Genomic DNA, 20,326 nt, shown 5'->3' with positions numbered 1-20,326 from the left:
ATACATGCTTTAATGAATTTCAAACGATAGTGTCAGTAAAATGGGAAATAGATGTTAATATTTAATCGAATCCTTCTAAATATGACAGGTGTGAATCGATATATTTATATACCTACTATCCAACTCGATCTATCTGTTTGATGCAAGTTGTTATTCATTCATCTTCTTGGCCCCTTTGGGGTCACGTTGGTGCCAGAGCCTAACCCGACGGTAGGGAGGCAGAGTCCACCCCGGACGGGTCACCACTCTGTCGCAGTCTACTCACAGACCCATACACAATCACACCTAGAGACCATTTAAAGTCACCAAGTAACCTATGAAGCATGTTTTTGGACTGGGAGGAAGCCCCGGAGAAAACCCACACATGCACAGTGAGAACATGCAAACTCCACACAGAAAGGTCCCCAGTTGGTGGTTCTGTTTCAGGTCCCCCAGCCGGGACTTAAACCGCAGCCTTCTTGCTGTGAGGCAAGAGCGTTAACCACTGCGCCACCGTACAATTTATTAATCACTTTGACCTATACCATTATATAACTGTTTCAAAATTAGATACATCTATTATAGATTTTGGAAAATACCCTTTGGATTGAGGTACAGTGTTTTACTGTAGCATAGAAACGATCAAGTTCCATCACACTGGACAACGTGATGACAGTCTAATGTGTGGAAACACTTTGAATTTTGCAGACATGTCCATAATAATTATTCATTTGTGTTATTTTGATGTGGACAAACATCGTGAGCTGAACTTTATGAAACTAAAATGTTAATGGACTTGCCATTAATTCTTGTTTACTTGATTGTTTGTACATATATAATATTTACACTTTACTAACTCAAGAAATACAAGGAATCTGGAAAACGTCACCTGCATTGTTCAGCATCAGGTATTTATCTCTGAGTCACACCGGTGGAATTTTTGGCATAAGATGTTCTGGATTGCTTTTAGGTCTGTTAATTGAATTGGATTGTGAAAGATGATTTTTTTTTTTTTTTGGAAGGTGTTATGGATCGACTGAACATCATGAAATGAACATACCGGTATGTTTACCAGACTGGTGTTTTGTATGACGTGGATGGACTTTTGATTGTGTTTCTTATATGTTGTTTTGTTTTGTCTGGTCTAATTCAAATTAAAATATACATATTAAAAAATGCAGCAATATCGACTATAAAGTCATTCACAAATAAGGATCTGAATCGAATCGTTATACTGACACATTACACCACTAGTAAAAACAGCTTCCGTTTGTCAAGAACTTTTAAAGATTTTTTTGGGGGGCTTTTTTTTTACTTAGAAAACAAAGTTACCTTTTCCTGTAGATTATTTTGAAAAGTTCCATTGGTAAAACAGTGGATTAGGTAAGCCAACTTTAGTTTTAGAAGGAAAATTTAACATTCAAATTTGAATTTTTACTATGGTAATTTACTGAAACATGTCATTTGGAATGGCAAATCAAAATTTTACCTCATTAATGAAAATTTTGGCAGAAAAAGAAACTTTGACAGCAACTCCCAGTTCTAATGGTATCCTTTTATTGGCCATTATCTTGAACCAATGGTAATGAAAAAAAAGCAAAGCATATATATTCTTTTTGAAGGTCCAAATTCAAATTATTAAACGTTTCTTTACCATTTTTGCTCAGTATTTCTCACGTTAAAATCAAATGGGACATTTTAATGCTGCAGCAGCCTCTAAATTCCATTTTTGATATGGTTTAGCAGCTCTCTAGGTGATAAAATGGTGATGATGTTTCCAGGTGGACGCCAGAAAAATCCCACTCAGGAATCAGTGAAGTCACGAGACACGCAGAGCCGGAGCTCGCGGGAACGCGTGTGTGTTGTCCCGCAGCAGAAGTGGTACAGCCCACGCGGGTCGGTCGCTATGGAGAGCAGCTCTCTGTGAGCGCGAGGCAGACCAGAGAGAGAGCAGGGACGAGCCCGGAGCACGGAGCCGAAAGTGCCGAGGCGCACGCACACACGCCGATTATGGAGGAAAAACCCGCACAGGGGGCTCGTTTGCCTTTAAACAGACCCGGAGTTTTGACTTTTGTTCTCGTCCTTTGCGGACTAACCGGTGAGTTTCTTCTCCTTTCACGTTGTTCCGCGACTTTAGAGGCAACACCGAAGTTGCTGCGGCGTTGCCTTTCATCATTAATCATCGATACAGCCGCATTTATTGGTTTTCTTTAAATGAAATATCTAACTCAAAACATTGTTATATTTTAAATTAGGAATAAAAACGCTGTTGTTACTTTTTGTGGGCAAGTATGTTAATATTTAGTGAGATTTAGGAGTAAAGTCGCCGTTAGCTAAACCTCGATTTACCGTCTCTGTTTGGCTACAAGGTAGTTTAGTTAACTTCGTAGAGTGGCTGCTCATTTGGGCTATTTTTTGTTGAAGTTTTTTCCCTCATGTTGGCAACAAAGAAAAGTTTAGACGCTGCAGAGTTTCTCTTTTTTCCCTCGTGCCCCAGCTAGCATCATCCTGGGAACGTGAGGGAAATAACGGGCTTCTACCATTCAGGCTCATCGAGGAGCAGCACTTAATGCTCCAAAATAGAAACGAAGTGGTATAATCTTGGAGGCACTTGTGGAAAGCGAAGAGGGGCTGTTTTGTGAGAAAAAAAAAGAAAAAGTTTGCCAAGTGGTTAACTGCAGATGGGAGAGAAAGGCTGAGAAGAAGCAGAGCTGAGTCCTCTGCTTTTTGGGTGGCAGCAGGAATGAAGACATATTTCAAGGCAGGCACTGCAGCCCCACAGCCGCTGGAAGTATTGACCTGCAGCTGGGCTGCATGCCAGTCAGGGCACCTTCCAGGCCCGCTCTGGCCCGAGTGGAGCAGCCAGGGGAGCTTTGCTGCATGTCAGCCCCGAGCAGGGATTACAGAACATGACAGTAGGGTAAGAAGAGGGAAGACAAACCCATGCAAGTCAATTACATGACCCTAAAAAAAAAATAAAAAACACTTTGGTTTCTAACCATTGAAAAGACAATAACATTTTTCTTGAAATGTGACCAACTCGCAAAATAAAACTCAGTTTCTCAACTTTTGTATGGTGTTGCAATCAAATTGTGTCATTTGACATATTTTCAAATTATGTTTAAACTACTTCATTTTAAATAAGATTTAAGGCAATAGAAAATGTTTGCTTAAAACGATTTTTTTAAGAAGCAAAAATATACTCCCAGTCTGATTAAAAATAGTATTTTTGGTGTTTTTAACATGTTCTTGAGGGAGTTTTCTCATGATGGAGGACATATATAAAGAAAATTAAGCTTCAAATTGCATCTCTGAGTATTTATTTATTTAAATTGTTGTGAATCAGGAGCAGACAAAAAATGATTTTGGAAAAAGCTGGTAAAGGTGACATACAAGTTACTATGGCAAGCTACAAGCTCCCTGCACCTCTCCATTGTGATGCATCTGTGTGTCTTCATTTTTGTCGTCCAAGCTAGCATCTAGCTCAAAGCTGCACGGCTCGATACCTACAATATCGCTCGCTCTTTTTGTTACACCCGTAATGCTATGTTGGGGTTGTGAGGGAATGTAAGTTAGCGGGAGAGAACGTAAACAGATGGGTGATGGGAAGTGGGAAGGGTTACTTCACGCCGACCGTCCTGCCCACAACTCAGAGGAAAATTTCTGATGAAATACCGCTCTGCAGAAGCTATGTCTTATGCTGCACTCACATTTGTCACGGCTGCCGCCTCTTATTTGACGTGGGTCAAATTTACTGCTTGATGCCAACTGCCAATGTTTTTATGGACTTCATTTGTTGCCACATCATGGAAAACATGAATGATGTTGAGCAAGTAGCTTGGGTTTATGTGTTCTGGAGAGCTCTATTGAGGCGCTGGCATGCACGTCGCTGTGTCTGGGTTCACCAGATCATTCAGTCTCTCTTGAAGTAGTGTACTTCACTCTTTAGGCGGTAGCTGTGCCTGGGCCATTTTAAACATTATTTTTGTCTGTCTGTGTCCCAGTTTGAGCATTACCCAGAGAGGGGAAACATAAAACTAGAGGATATTTTTATTATTGTCTTGATGGAAAAAGAAAAACACAATAAGCCCATTGAGCTAGAGTGATCACGGTACCTACGGGGACTCTCCGTCTGCCAGGTAGTCAACCGCCGGCGAGCCGGCATAGCAATCTCCGCAGCCTGAGCAGCAGATTTTGCTAGCTCTGCTGGAGCCAGGGCAGCGGCGCTCGCTAGCTCATTACGCTGTCCACCGGGTGACTGGCTAGCGTAGCATGTGCAAGCTCTCTAACTCCTTGGGCTCTGTAACAGGCTGGCGATCTGTCTAGGGTGTGTCCTGCCTTTGCCCAACAGTAACAGTCCGGCAAACCCACAAACCTAGTGGGTCAAGAAAATGGATGAAAGTTCAGGACAAAAATGGCCTCATTGAACAAGCTTATTAGATTTATTTTTCTATCTTTTGATCGAGTCGCTGAAAACACCACATGCCCAAAGCTTAGTGCGTCAACCTTGCTGCGCTGCACCCCAATCCAAAATCGCGCAGCAAGACCTCAGATTAAGTCTGCACATTGACTTTAACATTGAAACTTGAGGCTCCTGCCACCCCGAATCACATCCTGTGTGAATCCAGCACTAGAGAATGACAGGTTTTTTTTATTTTTCCCAAAAATAGGATAATAATAATTAGATGACCACTCGAAATGCTTTTAAAATGGATCAAAAGATGATTGGAGTAGGACTTTAAACATTGAGAAAGATATCTCTAAATGAATGAAGAAGTTTTTTGTTATTTTACTCAACTAGCTTGCATGCAAACACAGTTGAAACACATACTTTTGCAGAATTCACTTCATACCATTCTAAATGTCTGACTTTACCCACAAACCTTTATAAATGAATCCAGGACACCAATGGACAACACACTGTTGCAATATAGCCTGATTAGCCTCCAGAATTCTTCTTTAGTCATGCCACTATTTGCAGTTGAACTAACCAATGCGCCACCCAAAATTTGCTCACGACCAAAACAGAGCCTAAATGAGCCAGTGCTTTATATTTGAGAGAAAAAGTGTCAAACTTTTTAAATCCAGACAACATATGGTAAGCTAATGTCACATAGGAGCACACGTGTGGAGTGGAGCTGCGTTGCCACAGAAGAGTTTGATGTCAGGTTTAACTGTGTCATTTCCAGATTGCCTTGTAGTGCAGACGGCTGCATGAGGAGGGGATTCATTCAAGGCGTGGCTACGGACTGTGAGGTCTGTAATTGAAGACCATAGCTTTGTGGTTTCTTCTCTATAGGCCGCATGATTCACAATATAAATAAATAATGTAGTAATGGAACCACCTAAATTACAGAGTGCAAGCAGAAATAGATTTAAAAAAAAGAGTGCACTGACTGAGCAGATCCCTCCAGAGGTAAATGTCTTCGTCACTGCATGGTTTGGGGCAGATCAGGTCGAGACCTTTTGTGTGAACTGATGGTTGAGTAACTCGATGTAGATTTATAGTCACGTGCCAACTGGCGTGCCTTTTTATTGTGTCAAACCTTGTGTCACAATGCTTTTGCACCATTTATTGAGTTTTCTCCAAATGACATCTGTGTCCTTACTAAAGATCTTTTGAAACTAAAGTTTATTGATGACCACACTTGATCATTTCAGTTATTTTTTACAGGAATTATGCAAAGAAAATCACATCAAAATTGAGTTTAAACATTTAGACCCACATCTGCGGGTCACAGCTGTGTCTTCCATCTGATCCTCCTAATTTGATCTTAAATCTTGGTTGTGAGGCAGCTGACTGAATACGCCTAATCCCATTAAATGCAAGCAGTGTTTTTTTTCTTTTTTTTTTTGAAGGAAAGCCATCAGCAGATGAGTGTGGGGCTTTGTAGTGGGGCATGGATGTTTTGTGTGGGGTTCAGGGAGCAGTCTGTGGTCACCAGCTTCTGTTGACTCCTCCCTTTCTTTCCATTTTCCACGACAGATGTGACTGATTGTTGGAGTCTGTGAATAGCAATGGGACTATTAGTGAATCCAGAGCTGTAAACTCCCAATTTTAGCTCATCCCTTTTATTTGTTTGCAGGAAAAGCAAAACAAATCCGCTAAGTTACAAATTCAGTTGACAAGATGAACTAACCTGAATCTTTGTAAAAAGATACCGTGGCCTTATAACCATTTCTGACATTCACATTCATTCCAGTCCTCAGATTAAGCATTCTTCGAACTGAATTTTTGGAGCTGTCTACTCATTGAGTCTGTTTGAAGTAATACTGCATCACTAAGCATAAGCGTTGCAATGTGTGCATGTGCAAGTGTCACATCACCAGATGTGGGATCTGACTTCTGCCAATTTGAATGGTTCTCATTTGCCATGGCTGATCCACAAGTGAAGTTTGACTGTTTTAAAGGGATTATTTACTCAGTCTTTCTTTGGAGCTTATATATGCTGACATTTTTTTGCAAAGCCACACCGCCTGTTCAGAATTAATGACATGTATAGATTTGCATACTCAGCAAAATACAGGGATGGTGTATTTTGATTGCAGAACTGAAGTAAATGCACTGGAAAAGTGAGTTATTTTATTCTTACAAGCGAGCTTAGAGAGTCCCAACAAGATAAATTTTGTGTATAAGCAAAGTTGCCGTTTGGCAGCTTGCACAGGAGTCCAAACAGTGCTTCCTGCCATGGTCCACCTCTGCCTCCCGTCACAAAGTGACAAGGACATGGCAACTGAGCCCAACATTTCACCGTGTGCCAGTTTCCCTTCTCATACATCCTGAAGGCTGTTGGGTTTGGGTTCCAATGCTACCTCCACCCTTTTTTGTTGTACAGAATACAGAGATTATTGGCAAGACCCTCTATTTTTTAGTCATTGTGCAAAATGTTTTCCATCACTGAGAGCAGGGTTTGAAAGGGAAATAAACCAGAGTTAGGTTAATACATCAAAATCACACTATTTCCTTTATTACTGGAAAAAATTAAACACTTGCCATGTTCCCCAACATTGTGTAGCCAATATTATTAATCTTTTATTTGTATTCTTACATGCCTACAGCACTGGAAAAAATAGGTTTTCTATCATTACTTGTAAAAACTGTTTGGTTTTTCAGGATTTACAGACCCCAATCGTAATCTCAAACTTGACAGTTCAACACAAATACTGAAATGTTATCTATCTTTACAATACTTAACGATAGCTTTAATTTCTGGCCATTGATGAGATACCAGGTGTTTTGTAGTGTGTTGGTTTCTACTCTTGTGTGAGGAGCTAAAGGTGTCTTTATTGAGTATATTGAGCTAAAAAGGAAAGTATGTTTTGCGAAACATATATTTACAAGATCAATAAAAAACAGGTTTTGTTCTCATTTTTCTAAAAGTTATTTTTGTTTTTTAAGACTGCTAACTTGAAAGAACATCATTTCAGTATTATAAATTATTTCATGGTGGGATGCACAATAATATCAGTTTATTGGCCAATACGAACATTTTGTAGGGCTGCACGTGGTGTAGTGTTTGGCCCTTTCATTTCACAACAAGAAGACCCTGGTTGAAATCCCAGTAGGATCCTTTCTTTGTGGAGTTTTCATGTTCTTTGTGGATACATGGGTTCACTCAAATGCCCCTATAAAGATCAAAGATCTTCATAGGTAAATTGGTTACTCTAAATTCTCCCTAGGTGTGAGTGTGTGATTGTGTTGCCCTGTGACAAACTGGTAACTTGTCTAGGGTGTACCCTGCCTTGCTCCAAAAGTGATAACAAAAGTTTCGAAAATAAGCATATTAATTACTAAACGTTTTAGCTGATAACACTGAATTCACACAGTTACTGAAAACATTACATTGCATCGATTTAAGTGACAATACACACTAAAGACACTATAGATGTTTGGGGCAGCGCATTTATAGATGCTTTACCTCTGTTTGCATCCTCAGTTGTGGCCACTGAGCACCATAACCTCTTCCTCCTTACATTCCTGTTATGAAATTACTGTTCTGTGTTTTTAAGTATATACAAATTTACCCCCTCATGAATTAACCTGTCATTATCCATTGTGCCACATTCACAAAATGGCTTGGTGCAAGAAGTGTCAAATTCATGGTTTTATAGGAAACTTTTTTTTTTTTTTGAAAGGGCAGATGCTTATTTTGACACTAGGAGTTTGTTGCCTGTGTTTCTTTGGCTGTTGCTCAGTAGAAGGACACAAAAATACAGGAAAAATAAAACTCTAGCCTAATTTAAGCCTTATGTTGTGACAATTTGTTTCTAAGATGCCAACATAATCTAAATTGCCAATTGATCAAAACAGAGAGGATTTCACTCAGACCTGGTTATAATGGCGTCACACTCTGCTGCTGCTTTGGTGTGATATGGCCATTCTAGTCCTTGAACTCTCTCCTTTGACTGCACAGCCAAGATACCCATAAAGGCATCAACAGACTCTTAACATGTCTTCTCTGTTGTGGTAGCCTGTCAATTTATCTGTCTGTTTCTCTATTTTTACCCAACATTGTAAGCTTGGCTGCAGCACTGACATTCACTCACAGTTCCAGACAAATAGCTTATAAAGTAAAGACTGCCCACAACAACAGGCAGAGTGAACAGCTGTTCCAGAGGACAGGAGTAACACGGGATGCTGGGCACACAGCTCAGTAGTAAAAACAAAAGTCAGAAAGGTCGTTAATCACTCACTGTTTAAAAAAAGAAGATATCCTTGTGCAAGAAAATCCCTGTTGTCAACCTCATCACCTTGACTCCAGATTATTTACTTCAGTTGCTTCTGTTTTGCAACAGTTACCAAGCATCGAAACAGGACTGGATTTGATCGTTTATTGGACTAGATTTCTGAATAGAAAAATGAGAAAATACTTTTTTTTCTTTTACTGCTTTTTTATTAATCAAGATGTCTAAAGTGAACTTTGACCCTTCACTGTGTATAATTGCTCTTTTTCAATTTTTCTCATTTTACTTTATTGTCTTAATGTTATAATGTTCTAATGTAGCTTAGTGTTCTGTTTAGCGTTGTTGGTTTTTAGTTAATCTTAAAGCAACATTTTGATTAGTTTTACTTGGTGTTGTTATTTCAATGAATATAAACCAAGCTATAAGAAAGAGATGCATTTAAATAATTCTAACATCATTAAATCCACAATGAGATTTACAATGATGCCTATGCATTTTGAGTTCTGATGCTAAAAGTACCTCTCAGACTGTGGGTTGGCGTGTTCTGGCCAGTTTGATCAATTTAAAGCTATTTTTTGGTTCATAGATTTAGATAAATTTTAAGAGGTAGTGTTTCTTTGTAGCCAAGTCAGCCTGGAGGTTGCCATAGTTTTCAGATTATGTTTCCTAAACATGACTGCAATGACACAAGCAGACATTGTATCATTTGTTTGTTTTTTGTTTTTTTCTCTTTTGTTTGTTGGTGCAGTTTACTTCAAATATTGTCTTTGTTTCTACAGCGTCTTGAGAGGAGGTCACTTTGTTGAATAATCCCATTTACAAAATCTAAACTTTCCTCTTACATTGTTCTGTCTGCAGCCAATGATCTCATTATGTGGAGCATTGTTTTCTGTCAACCACTTTCTCCAAGACGAATAAAGTTATTTGAAGGAAAAAAAAAACTTTCCTTTCAGCCCCTCCTACAAGTGCAACCATACATAATATTTTGCAATTATGCCAAGACATCCAAGAATAGTTCAAATATGAGTTTCCAGAGTAAAACAAAACAGTTAAGTTTAACAAACTCTGTCAACTGATTATCATAAAACCACCAAAAAATCCCACAATGCATAGTCCTTTTTTTCTTTATTTGCATGTTGCCAATAAGACTTGCATATGTCGGCAAATTCCATGTTTTATTCCGAATGAAGCTTATTCGCAATATAACCCTGTGTTAGTCAGGATGATCAAACATCAGTCTCGTATGACCAAATCTTATTCAGGATTTGAGGTTTTCTATATTAGGATTGGAATATTGCCATTCTTTAACGTTTTTTTTTTTTTTTTTTTTTTAAGTATGACATAATGGCATGTAGTGATTAGTTTGAGACATTCTGTCTGTGCTATTGTTTCAAAATAAACTAATTAAATGGACAATTTATACTCTACATAACTTTAGAGTATTAAGTATATAGAGTGAGCTATAATACAGTTTTTACATAAAGTTAATCTTTTCTCTTTTGGTTCCACCTCTCCTACTTTTTTACATAGTGGAGTGTTGCAGGAATTTCCTAAAATTGAAGGCTTTAGCTGAGTTGCTGATGCCCATTTTGTTGGTATTTCTTTGTAGCAAACCTCCTAAGAAACAGAAGCGATGACCATTGCTGTCTGTGGACTTTGTTTTTGGGCTGCTTTTCTGTCTCCCTTTAATATTGCTGTAATTGTGTTTTTATTCATTAGTAGATACAAATACTATGGGATTTGGCTTTTAAAAAAAGGTTATATGTCAAGTTCTACAGAGTGGTTAGATTTGATATCATGGTATTCGTTAATTACATTTACTTCATATTTTTTTTAGCCATTAGCCCTACACATTTTTCAGTAGGGCTGTCACAAATGATTATTTTAATAGTCGACTAATCACCGATTATTTTTTCTGATTAGTCAACTAATCGGGTCATGCGCAAAGTTTATGTAAAGCACATATTTTGGTGTTGAGCGCTCACAACTTTGTTCAACTTTACTACACTCTAACTCCATATATTATAAAGAAATGACTAATTAACTGTTAAATTAGTTGTAGACTATTTTAATTGTCGATTAGTCATTAATTTGTCGTAATCGTGGCAGCCCTATTTTCCAGGAGTAATCAAGGTGACCTTCCGCACGCGGCGATTTGTCATGACAATAAAAATGCCTATCTGGGCTCTACCTCACAACCTGATGGTTATAAACCTATTGTTGTGCATTCACCACCACAATCAGAAGATGTTTTCATAGAATTTTATGATTATTCACATTTAGAATGACTGTTTTCATGAGTTCATCACAACATTATTGATGGCATTCATTGTTAGATCTGATTTAAATGGGTACTGGGAGGTGGCAGTCAATAAATAGAATTACAGTGTGTTTGTAATTTGCTGTTTAAAATGGGCAGAATAAGGGGGGAAAAAGCAGAAAATTACTTTGAAATGCCAACATGGGCAGTGCTATTTTTGTACTTTATTTTACCGAGTAAACTATGTCTTGTCAAATGAAAAGATCTTTTTTAGACAGAAACTCACTGTTCCAGTCACTGAGTCATAGGAAACGCTGTTTTAGAAATGGCTTCCAGATATTTCCACAGTTAATTACCTACTGTGAATGAACAGAAGGAAACTTTTAAACTGATTTCATCTGTTTTTTTGGTCATATAAGGTCGCTCCTTCAAAAATAGATAACACCTTGTGGAGAGGTGGGGGTGGGGGGGGTAATTTGGTTTTCCAGCTTTTTATTAAAGGTTTACATGGAGGATGTGCAGAGTCAGCAATTGAATTCCCCAAAGAGAAATGCAGAGGCTATGGGAAACAGGTGTGGCTGGGTTTCACCCTTCAGCCTTATTTGTTTCGGTCTTTTCAGCTGTGGGATGGGCACACACTCGGTTGTGTGCACTAGCCCACCCCCTGCCACCCAAGTGGGAGATTATTAACACCCACCAGTCAAATACTAGGCTGAGCTGTCCCCACTGTCGTCTCATCTGGAAGTACACAAAGTTTGCTGACTTGCTTGTGCTTTGACAGATAAAAGAAACTGCTGTTTTACCCACATCCTTCATCTGCTCTCTGTCCAGCTCAAATGTATCATCAGTGCTACATGCACCCACATCCTCCCTCTGATCCTGAAAGGAGTGTTTATGCTAAAATTAAACCTGAGATTAAAAAAAAAAAAAACATACACGACGACTGTTCTTTCTGTTTTAAGTTGCCTTTTCGTGAAGTAAATCTATTCTTTGTTATAATTCTCATAACAAATATTGATCATTTTGATTTGTAATGGAATTTAGACAAAAAAAAACATGATTTGATGGATGGATAGATGAATGGAGTTATTCATTACTTTAGATGCCTTTCACCTAAAAATACTTAAATATTCTGCTTATCCAGATTTCTCCCTGCTGTATAGATTTATAAAAAATAATAATGTTCTAAGGACATAATTGCATTCTCTATGTTGCAAATTGATTAATGACTCATATTTATTACAGTAATGGTTGGAAATGTTAATTTAGCAGAAAAAGTTTTAAAACAGTCACCTGGTCTTCATTTTTGAAATTGAAGACATTATGTCTTCTCAGAATACTTTTTTTGTGGAAATTTCTAGGGGTAATGTTGCCAATACTTACATGTTTAACCAGGTATGTTAGTTGAGAACGAATTCTCATTTATACTGTTGATCTGTTGAAGAGAAAGCCCAAAGGTAAGGTATAGAACAGCAGTTATACAACAATAAAGGAACAGTTAAGGAAATTATATTCAATAAAGAAAAAAAAATGGAAATATGTTGCAAATAAGTGCAAACGTATATACAGACAAGGGTTTAAGTTCCAGTCAATATCATGCAGTTTGTCACGGCATCTGCATGTTTTCATCTTCAAACTTGTTTTAGTTTTAAAACTTCTTATGTTCAGGTGGATTGCAGATCTGACCACACTCGTTCATAATGATGAAAGAAAATGAAGCAAAATCTGACTTTTGTTTCTTTTTTCCCCCCAAACTGTATTTTTTTTATATAGTTCAACAACTGTCATACGAAGAGAGCTGCTAATCTCAGTCGACCTTGATAGTTTTGCAATCCTAATTTTGTTTTGCGTGCTTTTGTCTTCTAACCAGGCAACAGATCAAGCTTGAAAAGACTATCCTCAAATAAAAAAATGTCGTGTTTGCCTTTTTACAAGAATCTTAAATATTTTTAATATACTACTACTACCTCATGTTTTAATCTGGAGTCTTGACCTACCTGTCCAGCTCTTTTATTGTTGTTTTCTCTTATCAAAGTGGGTGGTATATATAAATCAAGTTACCCACTTAAGTTTGCTGCAGAAAGAGACTCAGAATATGTGCCTGAAAAAGTGGGTGTGCCTGGGAAAATAAACTTCCTCTCTGACCAACTTAATGTTAGGGATGCCACAGACTTCTTGCTGTTTTTTGTTGACCATTGGACGCACATAGTACAGAGGCAGGCTTTTGTTGGAATGCTTGACTTCCTCCCTCTGTTGTTAGTGGTGATTGCTGACATTCAGGGAACTCGTTCTTGTTTACACAAAAGTCCAAAACATCATTTTTTAAAAACTTGTTTCAGGTTGTATTGTTTGTTTAAGAATTGCATTTATTTTTTAGAATGAAGTAGCAAAGTACATTCCTCTCCTTTTCATTATTTACTCACTCTGAAAAACTGTTTTCCGATGTTAGCCCAAATGCTGAGGTTGATTTACGTATAATTAGCTTTTTTTTTGAAGATTTTCCAGCTTGGAGGTTTTTGAAGATTAAAGATAAAATGTAGGCGCAATAAAGCATCATTATTGGTGTAGTAAATTCTTTTTAACTAGAACCCCTACCTATTTGCTCCTGGCGCTATTGCTTAGGTCTTAATTCAACATCATACCACACTGTATGGTTACATCTTTGCAAAATTTAAAGTATTTTCACACATTGGACTGTGATGATGGTTGATAATTTTTGCTGTCATTACATCAGTGTTGTCTGCTGTGTTCTTACATTACAGTTAAATTAACCAACCATACCTCAATCTAAATGGTATTTTCCAATATTGATTCAATTATCAATTTATCTCATTTTGAAATTATTTTTTTTAATGGTTTAGGTCGATACTATTTGATTCTGCCTCTAACATATAAATCTGGTTGGATTGTAGGATTAAAAATTGATTAATCAATTACACCCCTAGTTACTATTTTAACATCTTACTGCAAAAAACCCTCCAAGATTAAGTTACCTTGGGAAAAAATCTGCTTGTCTTTGGTTTTTGTTACCGCCTTTGACATTTGTAAATTATATTTCTGTTGTTAAACACTTTATACACGCACGAGCAAAATAACTTGGCATACTTTTGAGGCTGCAGCATAGTGTGCCCCCTCTAAAATACCACAAAAGCCACAACAAACAAAAACAAATCCCACACACCAGGACAGGATGTTTGAGGAATGTTTGTGTTGCTTTGGTACACAGGCAGACATCCAGCTTCAGAAAGTTGTACTGTCAGGCAAAGCTTGACTCTTTGTTAGAAGTTGTAGTCTCTTTTGACACTTTTTAAGTAAGCTATATTGATATTTTCTGTCTTTTATCAAATGTGGCTGAGAATGACAATGGCACAAAAGTCCTCTTCGCCCTGGGGGAGTAAAGAGAAAGGGGTTCTGAAGAGGACAGTGACATGTAAAAGAGGCCTGTCTACTCCAGTTTTTTTTTTTAAAGGCCTGTCAGCCTGTGTTTGTCTCCACCATCAATTAGCCCACTAAAAAAGCCTCACGCCCTCACAGGATACAATGTGAGGAAGGAAGGGGGTAGATTAGAGCTGCTGCAGAAACTCATGTTTTCTTCACGCTGCACAAATATTTCTTTTGATAAAAGTAAGCCATAAAACAGGCAATTCACCACTTGGTCTTTCCTGTTTCTGACTGATTGAGACCCGGTGTAAATGTACGGTCATTGTGAGAAGGATGCTGTCTCTGGCCCACAGTTCTGGTGGCCCTCATCCCATCCAAGTGGTTCTGTGCCGCCTATTGTCTGCTGCTTTTGCTGACTTACAACACTGATCCTCAAATTTAGGGTGGAGTTACAAAATCCCAGCATTGCAATTTTTCAGTTACCTTTTTTTTTTTTTGTAATGTCTCACAATTTTTACTTGCTTGATTTTTTTCATATTGTGTACATGTTTTTGTGTAAAGTTTTGAATGCAAATCTTTGTTGAACCTTATTCTGATGGGAGTTTAATATTAATATAATACATGTTTGTTGCTACTGGGAGATTGTGGAACTTAAAAGCGTGTCAGTAGTGTGTATCATTACCCTCCCTAAAAAGTAATAAAACTGCTTTGACTTTCCTGCCTCCCACGCACACTTAAAAGTCACTGAAATAGAGAAGAGAGTAAAGTCGAGCTTCTACAAGCCAAGAAAGACCATGATGCACAGCAGTTTTTTTTTTAATTTTGAAGATGTAGTACAGGAAACCGTTTTGTCAGGCCATTCCACTAAAGCTGGGTTTGTAAACTATTGTATCCTGGGAGTTATCTACTCGCTTTTTGATCAAATATTTTAATTAATCTTAGATGAATGTGTTATTAATTTTTCATCAGAGGACATCTCAACTGAAATCAAGTCTTTGCTAGAACCATCATGTCTGTTCTGATGATTAAAACCTCAGAACTGAAGAAGTGTAATTTCTCACATGACAAGTATTTATTTAGTGCTTCCATCACAGTTTAAGCTTTTCCAGACGGTAAATCAGAAGCAGTGAAAGAGAAAGGGAGAGGAGAAAAATTCCATTGACTTGCCAGAAATCTATTGATTTGGAAATGTAAGGTTATTTACATTTTTGGATATTTGATTTACCCCAGCTTTAAACTGAGGTCTGGGCTTGTGTCTGGGAATTTCCTGACACAACTCAAGCACCTCTGTTGTTAGTCTCTTTAGAATGACTCTGCAATGCAAAAGAGTTAATGCATCAGACCCAAGGGACATCATGCAGATATTTTACAGACATCTATATTATCCATTTTCTTCTGAACTGCCTAAAGGGGAAGAAATTAATCTGTTATAAACACAGAAGGAGCACAATTGAGCAAAGCTGTGGAGTGCTAAGTGAAGACCTTGTTTCTTTGCTTATTTAAACAGGAAACTTTATAAGTAGGTCTGCAGTATAGAGACAATTCTAGTCCTAAGCATGTTGTTCCCTTGACCTGGCAACAATGAAGTGAACAAGATGTGAACTTGTTTCTACTAAGCAGTACAGTACGGTGAGGTATTTTAAGATTTTCCATTATAAAATGGACCCATTAAACTGTACCAAACCGCACCTCTTGGGAGGCTCCATCAGTTGTAGGTCCATTGAAAAATAGAACGGAACGGTTTGGGTGGAGCCGCTGTAGCCACCGTTAATTGGCAGAAAGTGATGACTACATTAGAAAGCACCAATATAGCACTCCTCTAAGCTTACGTTCACAATGTTTGTAAGCATTCGGCGGTATTCTTGTAAGCTGCCCGCAATCTTCTTTCAAACGACATTAAATTAATATACACGATGTACCAGAAATAAACCAATAAAAAGACGAGCTGCTGGATGACCTACATTGTTGTTGCTTGTCTCATCGTTGCACTACAATGGCCCAATGACACACTAATGGTCTACACCACTGCATGCGCAGTGAAAGGGGGGGGAATTATATAAGTTCGCTTCTTCCCACTCCTTTTCAAGCAAACAATCAAACTCCTCTGACTTTAGTTAATTATCACAAAAAATGAATGAACCAAATGTGACATAAGTGTGTTTTATTTTTGTTGTCCTATTTTCTAATCAATGCATTTAATTGTTTCTGTAATGAGTTCTAAATAATTGTGTTTTTTGTCTTGTATTTTTCCAATCTATGCTTGAAATAAACCAATCAATCAATCAATCGAAACAATTCGCTCAGTGGGAGCGAGGCTAAACTGAGTTGAAACGCTCGCCAGAATTAACTGGACCGCACCATACCACTCCTTATCGTACCGGACAATACTTCTTGGTGGAAATGAAGCTTTAGAGTGCCCATAAGGAACACTTAGTCAGCAAGCATTATATGCTTTAGGAATCATAATGTTTCTTTTTATGGCAGCGACCATGGTACAGTGGTAAAGCGGTCAGTCTCTGATCGGAGGATTTCAGGTTTGGTTTCTCCTGTCTTGCCGCCCTTGTGTGAAAGTGTCCTTGGGCAAGACACTGAACCCCATATTGGTCCTGGTGGTTGTAGGTTGGCACCAGTGTTATTTTGGCAGTGGAACTGCCATCGGTGTGTAAATGTGTGTGTGTGGGGGGGGCAAATGTGACTGTGACTAAGAAAGTACATGCTGTTTACCATTTTTTTAAAATATAAATAGGAATGGGCTTTATAAGGTACATAAAAATGCTTTAAGATTAGTTCAACAGCGAACAAGAAAGATATTCAAAGGGCAAATCCAGTATCATTTAATATTACTTTTAATTGAGTTTGGGGGAAAAAAACAAGACTGGCCAAATATCAATTTTTCCCAATCTATTGTGGTGTGTTTCCAATTGAACTGATTTAACTTCATAACATACTTAAAAATCGTAAACAACAGTGACATTTTTATGACTGTATTATTGTTGCTTCAGTCGTTTCTTTTGTCATCTTGTTCCCGTACGTCCTAAAGAATCGCCCTGTTTCTTGCCTTGTGTCGTCCTTATTCATCTTCAGCCCAGAATTTCCTCTTTCGTCCTAAACCACATTCTCTCCTGCACAGCCTGCATTCTTCTCCTGTGAGGTCTTCAGATCCTTTCCTCATGAGTGCTGTTTGACACGGTAATCTTTGCATGGAGTTTGTCTACATGAAGATGACATATTGTCTATTTTGTTACTGCTGGTGATTGTCTCCGGCCATGAGGCTCTCTTGTCTCTCACGGTCCTGACGTGCACTGCAGGCCTCACTGGGAGGATCCTAACCCAGGAGAAAGCCTCTCCTGGGGAGGTCAGGGCCACAGCAGGGTCAGGTCTGGGTAGGTGGAGATTTTGGCTCATCAAGTGGCCAGTGTGGAATGTTTAAGCCAGTTGCCAGGCAAAAGGAAGGTTTTGATTTAGCATTGCGTCTTCCGAGCAGCTTGTCGCAATTAGTGATGTCAGAAAGGAAAGAAACAAATATGAAGCATTTCTTCAAAGAGCAAGCATTTCCTATCCATGAGTTCATTCTTTCCTCTACTTTTCAAGAAATACTATGTGCTTTGTCTCATTTTGTAAATGAGATCTTTTAAACCAGGGCTCTTCTCTTTCTTTGTGTTGGCAAACCATCAAAAGGGATTTAGTGTGATGGACAGTAATAACAATATGTATGTATTTTCTTGTGTTACTGACAAACATAAGTGTCACTAATCACCAGATAAGATGGATAACTGGTGATTAAATGCGGAGACACTCTTTAGCTGTGCCTCAGCTCTGCTGCTAATTCTTCTGATGAAGTTGCGTGACAGCTTTGTTTAACACGCTGCTTGCATATCATTTGCCTGCAGTGTTTTAGATGATATGTCACGGTGCTCCGGTTTGAGAGGCATGGCTGTGTTCTTTATGATTTCTACTAGCAGGGCCAAGTTTCCTCACTCTTTCTGGCTTTAGGTATCCTGTGCAGAGGCCATCTGTCTCAAGCCCCCTAATGGTAAGGGTGGAGCCCTCTTTAAACAACCCCTCCACCTCCCTGTTTCACTCCCTCCTTCCCTCCTTACTTCCAAGTGCTTTACCATTAAACAAACAGATCATGGCAAGGACGGAGTTTAGTTTCATTGTGTGCTATGACATGTTTGAAAGTTTGCATGCTTTGATAGACAGGACGTACCACGGTAGCATTTGGAGAAGCGGGTCAGGTAGCTGCAGTATGCTGAGCATGCTAGATGGAAGCCTGGCCTGAGACACGTGTCTGCGGGAATCAAGACAATGTCACGCATGCCCACGACACTGGTTTACCATTCCACCAACCATGCCCCAAAGCATTTTTATTACCCAATCATCCACATTCTTAGTCTAATTATACCCACAATAAAAGTTTTTCCACTTACAATTTAATCGTTAAAATATTAACATGTTTTTATCCGACACATATGACTTGACGATGACAACAAACAGCTGTCCTATAAGCTGAAAGGGGTGAAGAATGTAAATCCTACACTGCTCTGACCCTTACACTCCCCCACACCCATGCACCCAAAGAACCCCATGACAGAAGCAATCCAAAACCAGAGTAGCACATACACTGAAGGCAAACTGTTGCAATGCCAGCTTATTTTAAACCGGGTCTTAAATCTGAGGGTGGAAAAAAGAAATAAACGTCTGTCTAAACTCTTGTTGCTAAATGGCACACTAATCTAAAGTGACCAGCTACAACGTTCTGTCAATGGATGTCAAATGGGGCAAGTTGGGTTTATTGCTTAAAGTATATCAGAGAAACTTGGGTACAGATTAGATATCAAAAAGAAAGAGATTGGGGTGAGGAGTTAGGGGGCTGGCAGTCATTCTGCAACATCCAACGATGATCGGGGGAACATGAAACTTCACAGCTGATGCAAGACGATATAAGACTGAGCAGCTATTCAAACACAAGGTCCTGCTTCTGCACACCCTTTCTGTCTTTATTATTTGTTTTTTCCAGAGACAGAAATTCGGCTTTGGTGTGAGTGTGTATGTGTGTGTAATCACTAAAATTACAGGGGATGTAATGGAGCACAGGGAGCCTCAGCCTTCTTGGCTGTATTACTCTAAAACCATGATAGCATTGCTGTGGCTTACCACTCGCATTTATGCCAAAAACCTGAAATACCAGTCAGTGGACCACTTTTATAAACTTCTCTCGATACACATCTGAGACTGCATGCGAAGCGAAAATTTCTGATTCCCTAATTAAACTGACGCAGTCTGCATCTGCGTCAGAAAAGCTTCGCTGGACTGTTTTGATATTTTGAATTAAAGCAATATATATTTTTTTGTTTTTAAGGCAACCAGTCATTCACAAGATTTAGTGTGAATCTATTCTGCAGTTTTGCCAGTTACAGCGCTGTAAATCTCCCTTGTGCTTCTTTAAAGTAAGCACCCATTTTTCTATTGATGACTCATGATTATTCTGACAGACAAACAGGAAAAGTACAAGGCTTGGTTTTTTTTTCATTCCCGCCAGTAGCCACAACCTGTAATTTAGGATTTATTTCAGGTTAGTTTTTCAAAGATGTAGCTTTCACTCCCACTAAGCTGGATCATTCTGTTGTGCTGCTGGTCTTTCAGCAGCACTGTACCAAACTTGTTTTGATTGTTGGCATGATTAGATTCTGAATCTGAGTTATTTTATAACTGTTTTTGATTAAATAGAAGATTATTCTGCTCCCAGTAGCCATGCTTGTAAATATACTTTACTAGTACAAGTTTGGGCGCCTGTGCATGCTTAAAGCTGCCTTATATCTTTAGGAATGAATTCATAAATGTGGTGATCATGTGTGACGTGATGTCTGAATACAGTTCCTGCGAACACAAACCTTCCGTTCCCCCACATCTCAAATTTGACCCAATGATCGCAAAGGTCATCTGAGTACAGCAACACTTTTGTCTGCTTAAATGTTTTGAGCTTTGTGACATGGTGGATTGTCCTTCTGAAAATAGCCA

At 38.6% G+C, this 20,326-nt stretch overlaps 1 protein-coding gene across 1 annotated transcript in view; it reads left to right on the top strand.

Annotated features, from left to right (window-relative positions):
- Positions 1-1,748: 1,748 nt before the first annotated feature.
- nectin3a (nectin cell adhesion molecule 3a) overlaps positions 1,749-20,326 on the top strand; it is a 37,634-nt gene continuing 19,056 nt past the window's right edge. Inside the window, exon 1 of the mRNA XM_024277455.2 lies at positions 1,749-2,077. Coding sequence (XP_024133223.1) covers positions 1,990-2,077 — 88 coding nt within the window. The 5' untranslated portion in view covers positions 1,749-1,989. The remainder of the gene's footprint in view (positions 2,078-20,326) is intronic.

The sequence above is a fragment of the Oryzias melastigma genome, linkage group LG13, assembly GCF_002922805.2.
Source record: "Oryzias melastigma strain HK-1 linkage group LG13, ASM292280v2, whole genome shotgun sequence".
NCBI lineage: Eukaryota > Metazoa > Chordata > Actinopteri > Beloniformes > Adrianichthyidae > Oryzias > Oryzias melastigma.
This window is presented reverse-complemented; position numbering and strand designations above follow the sequence as displayed.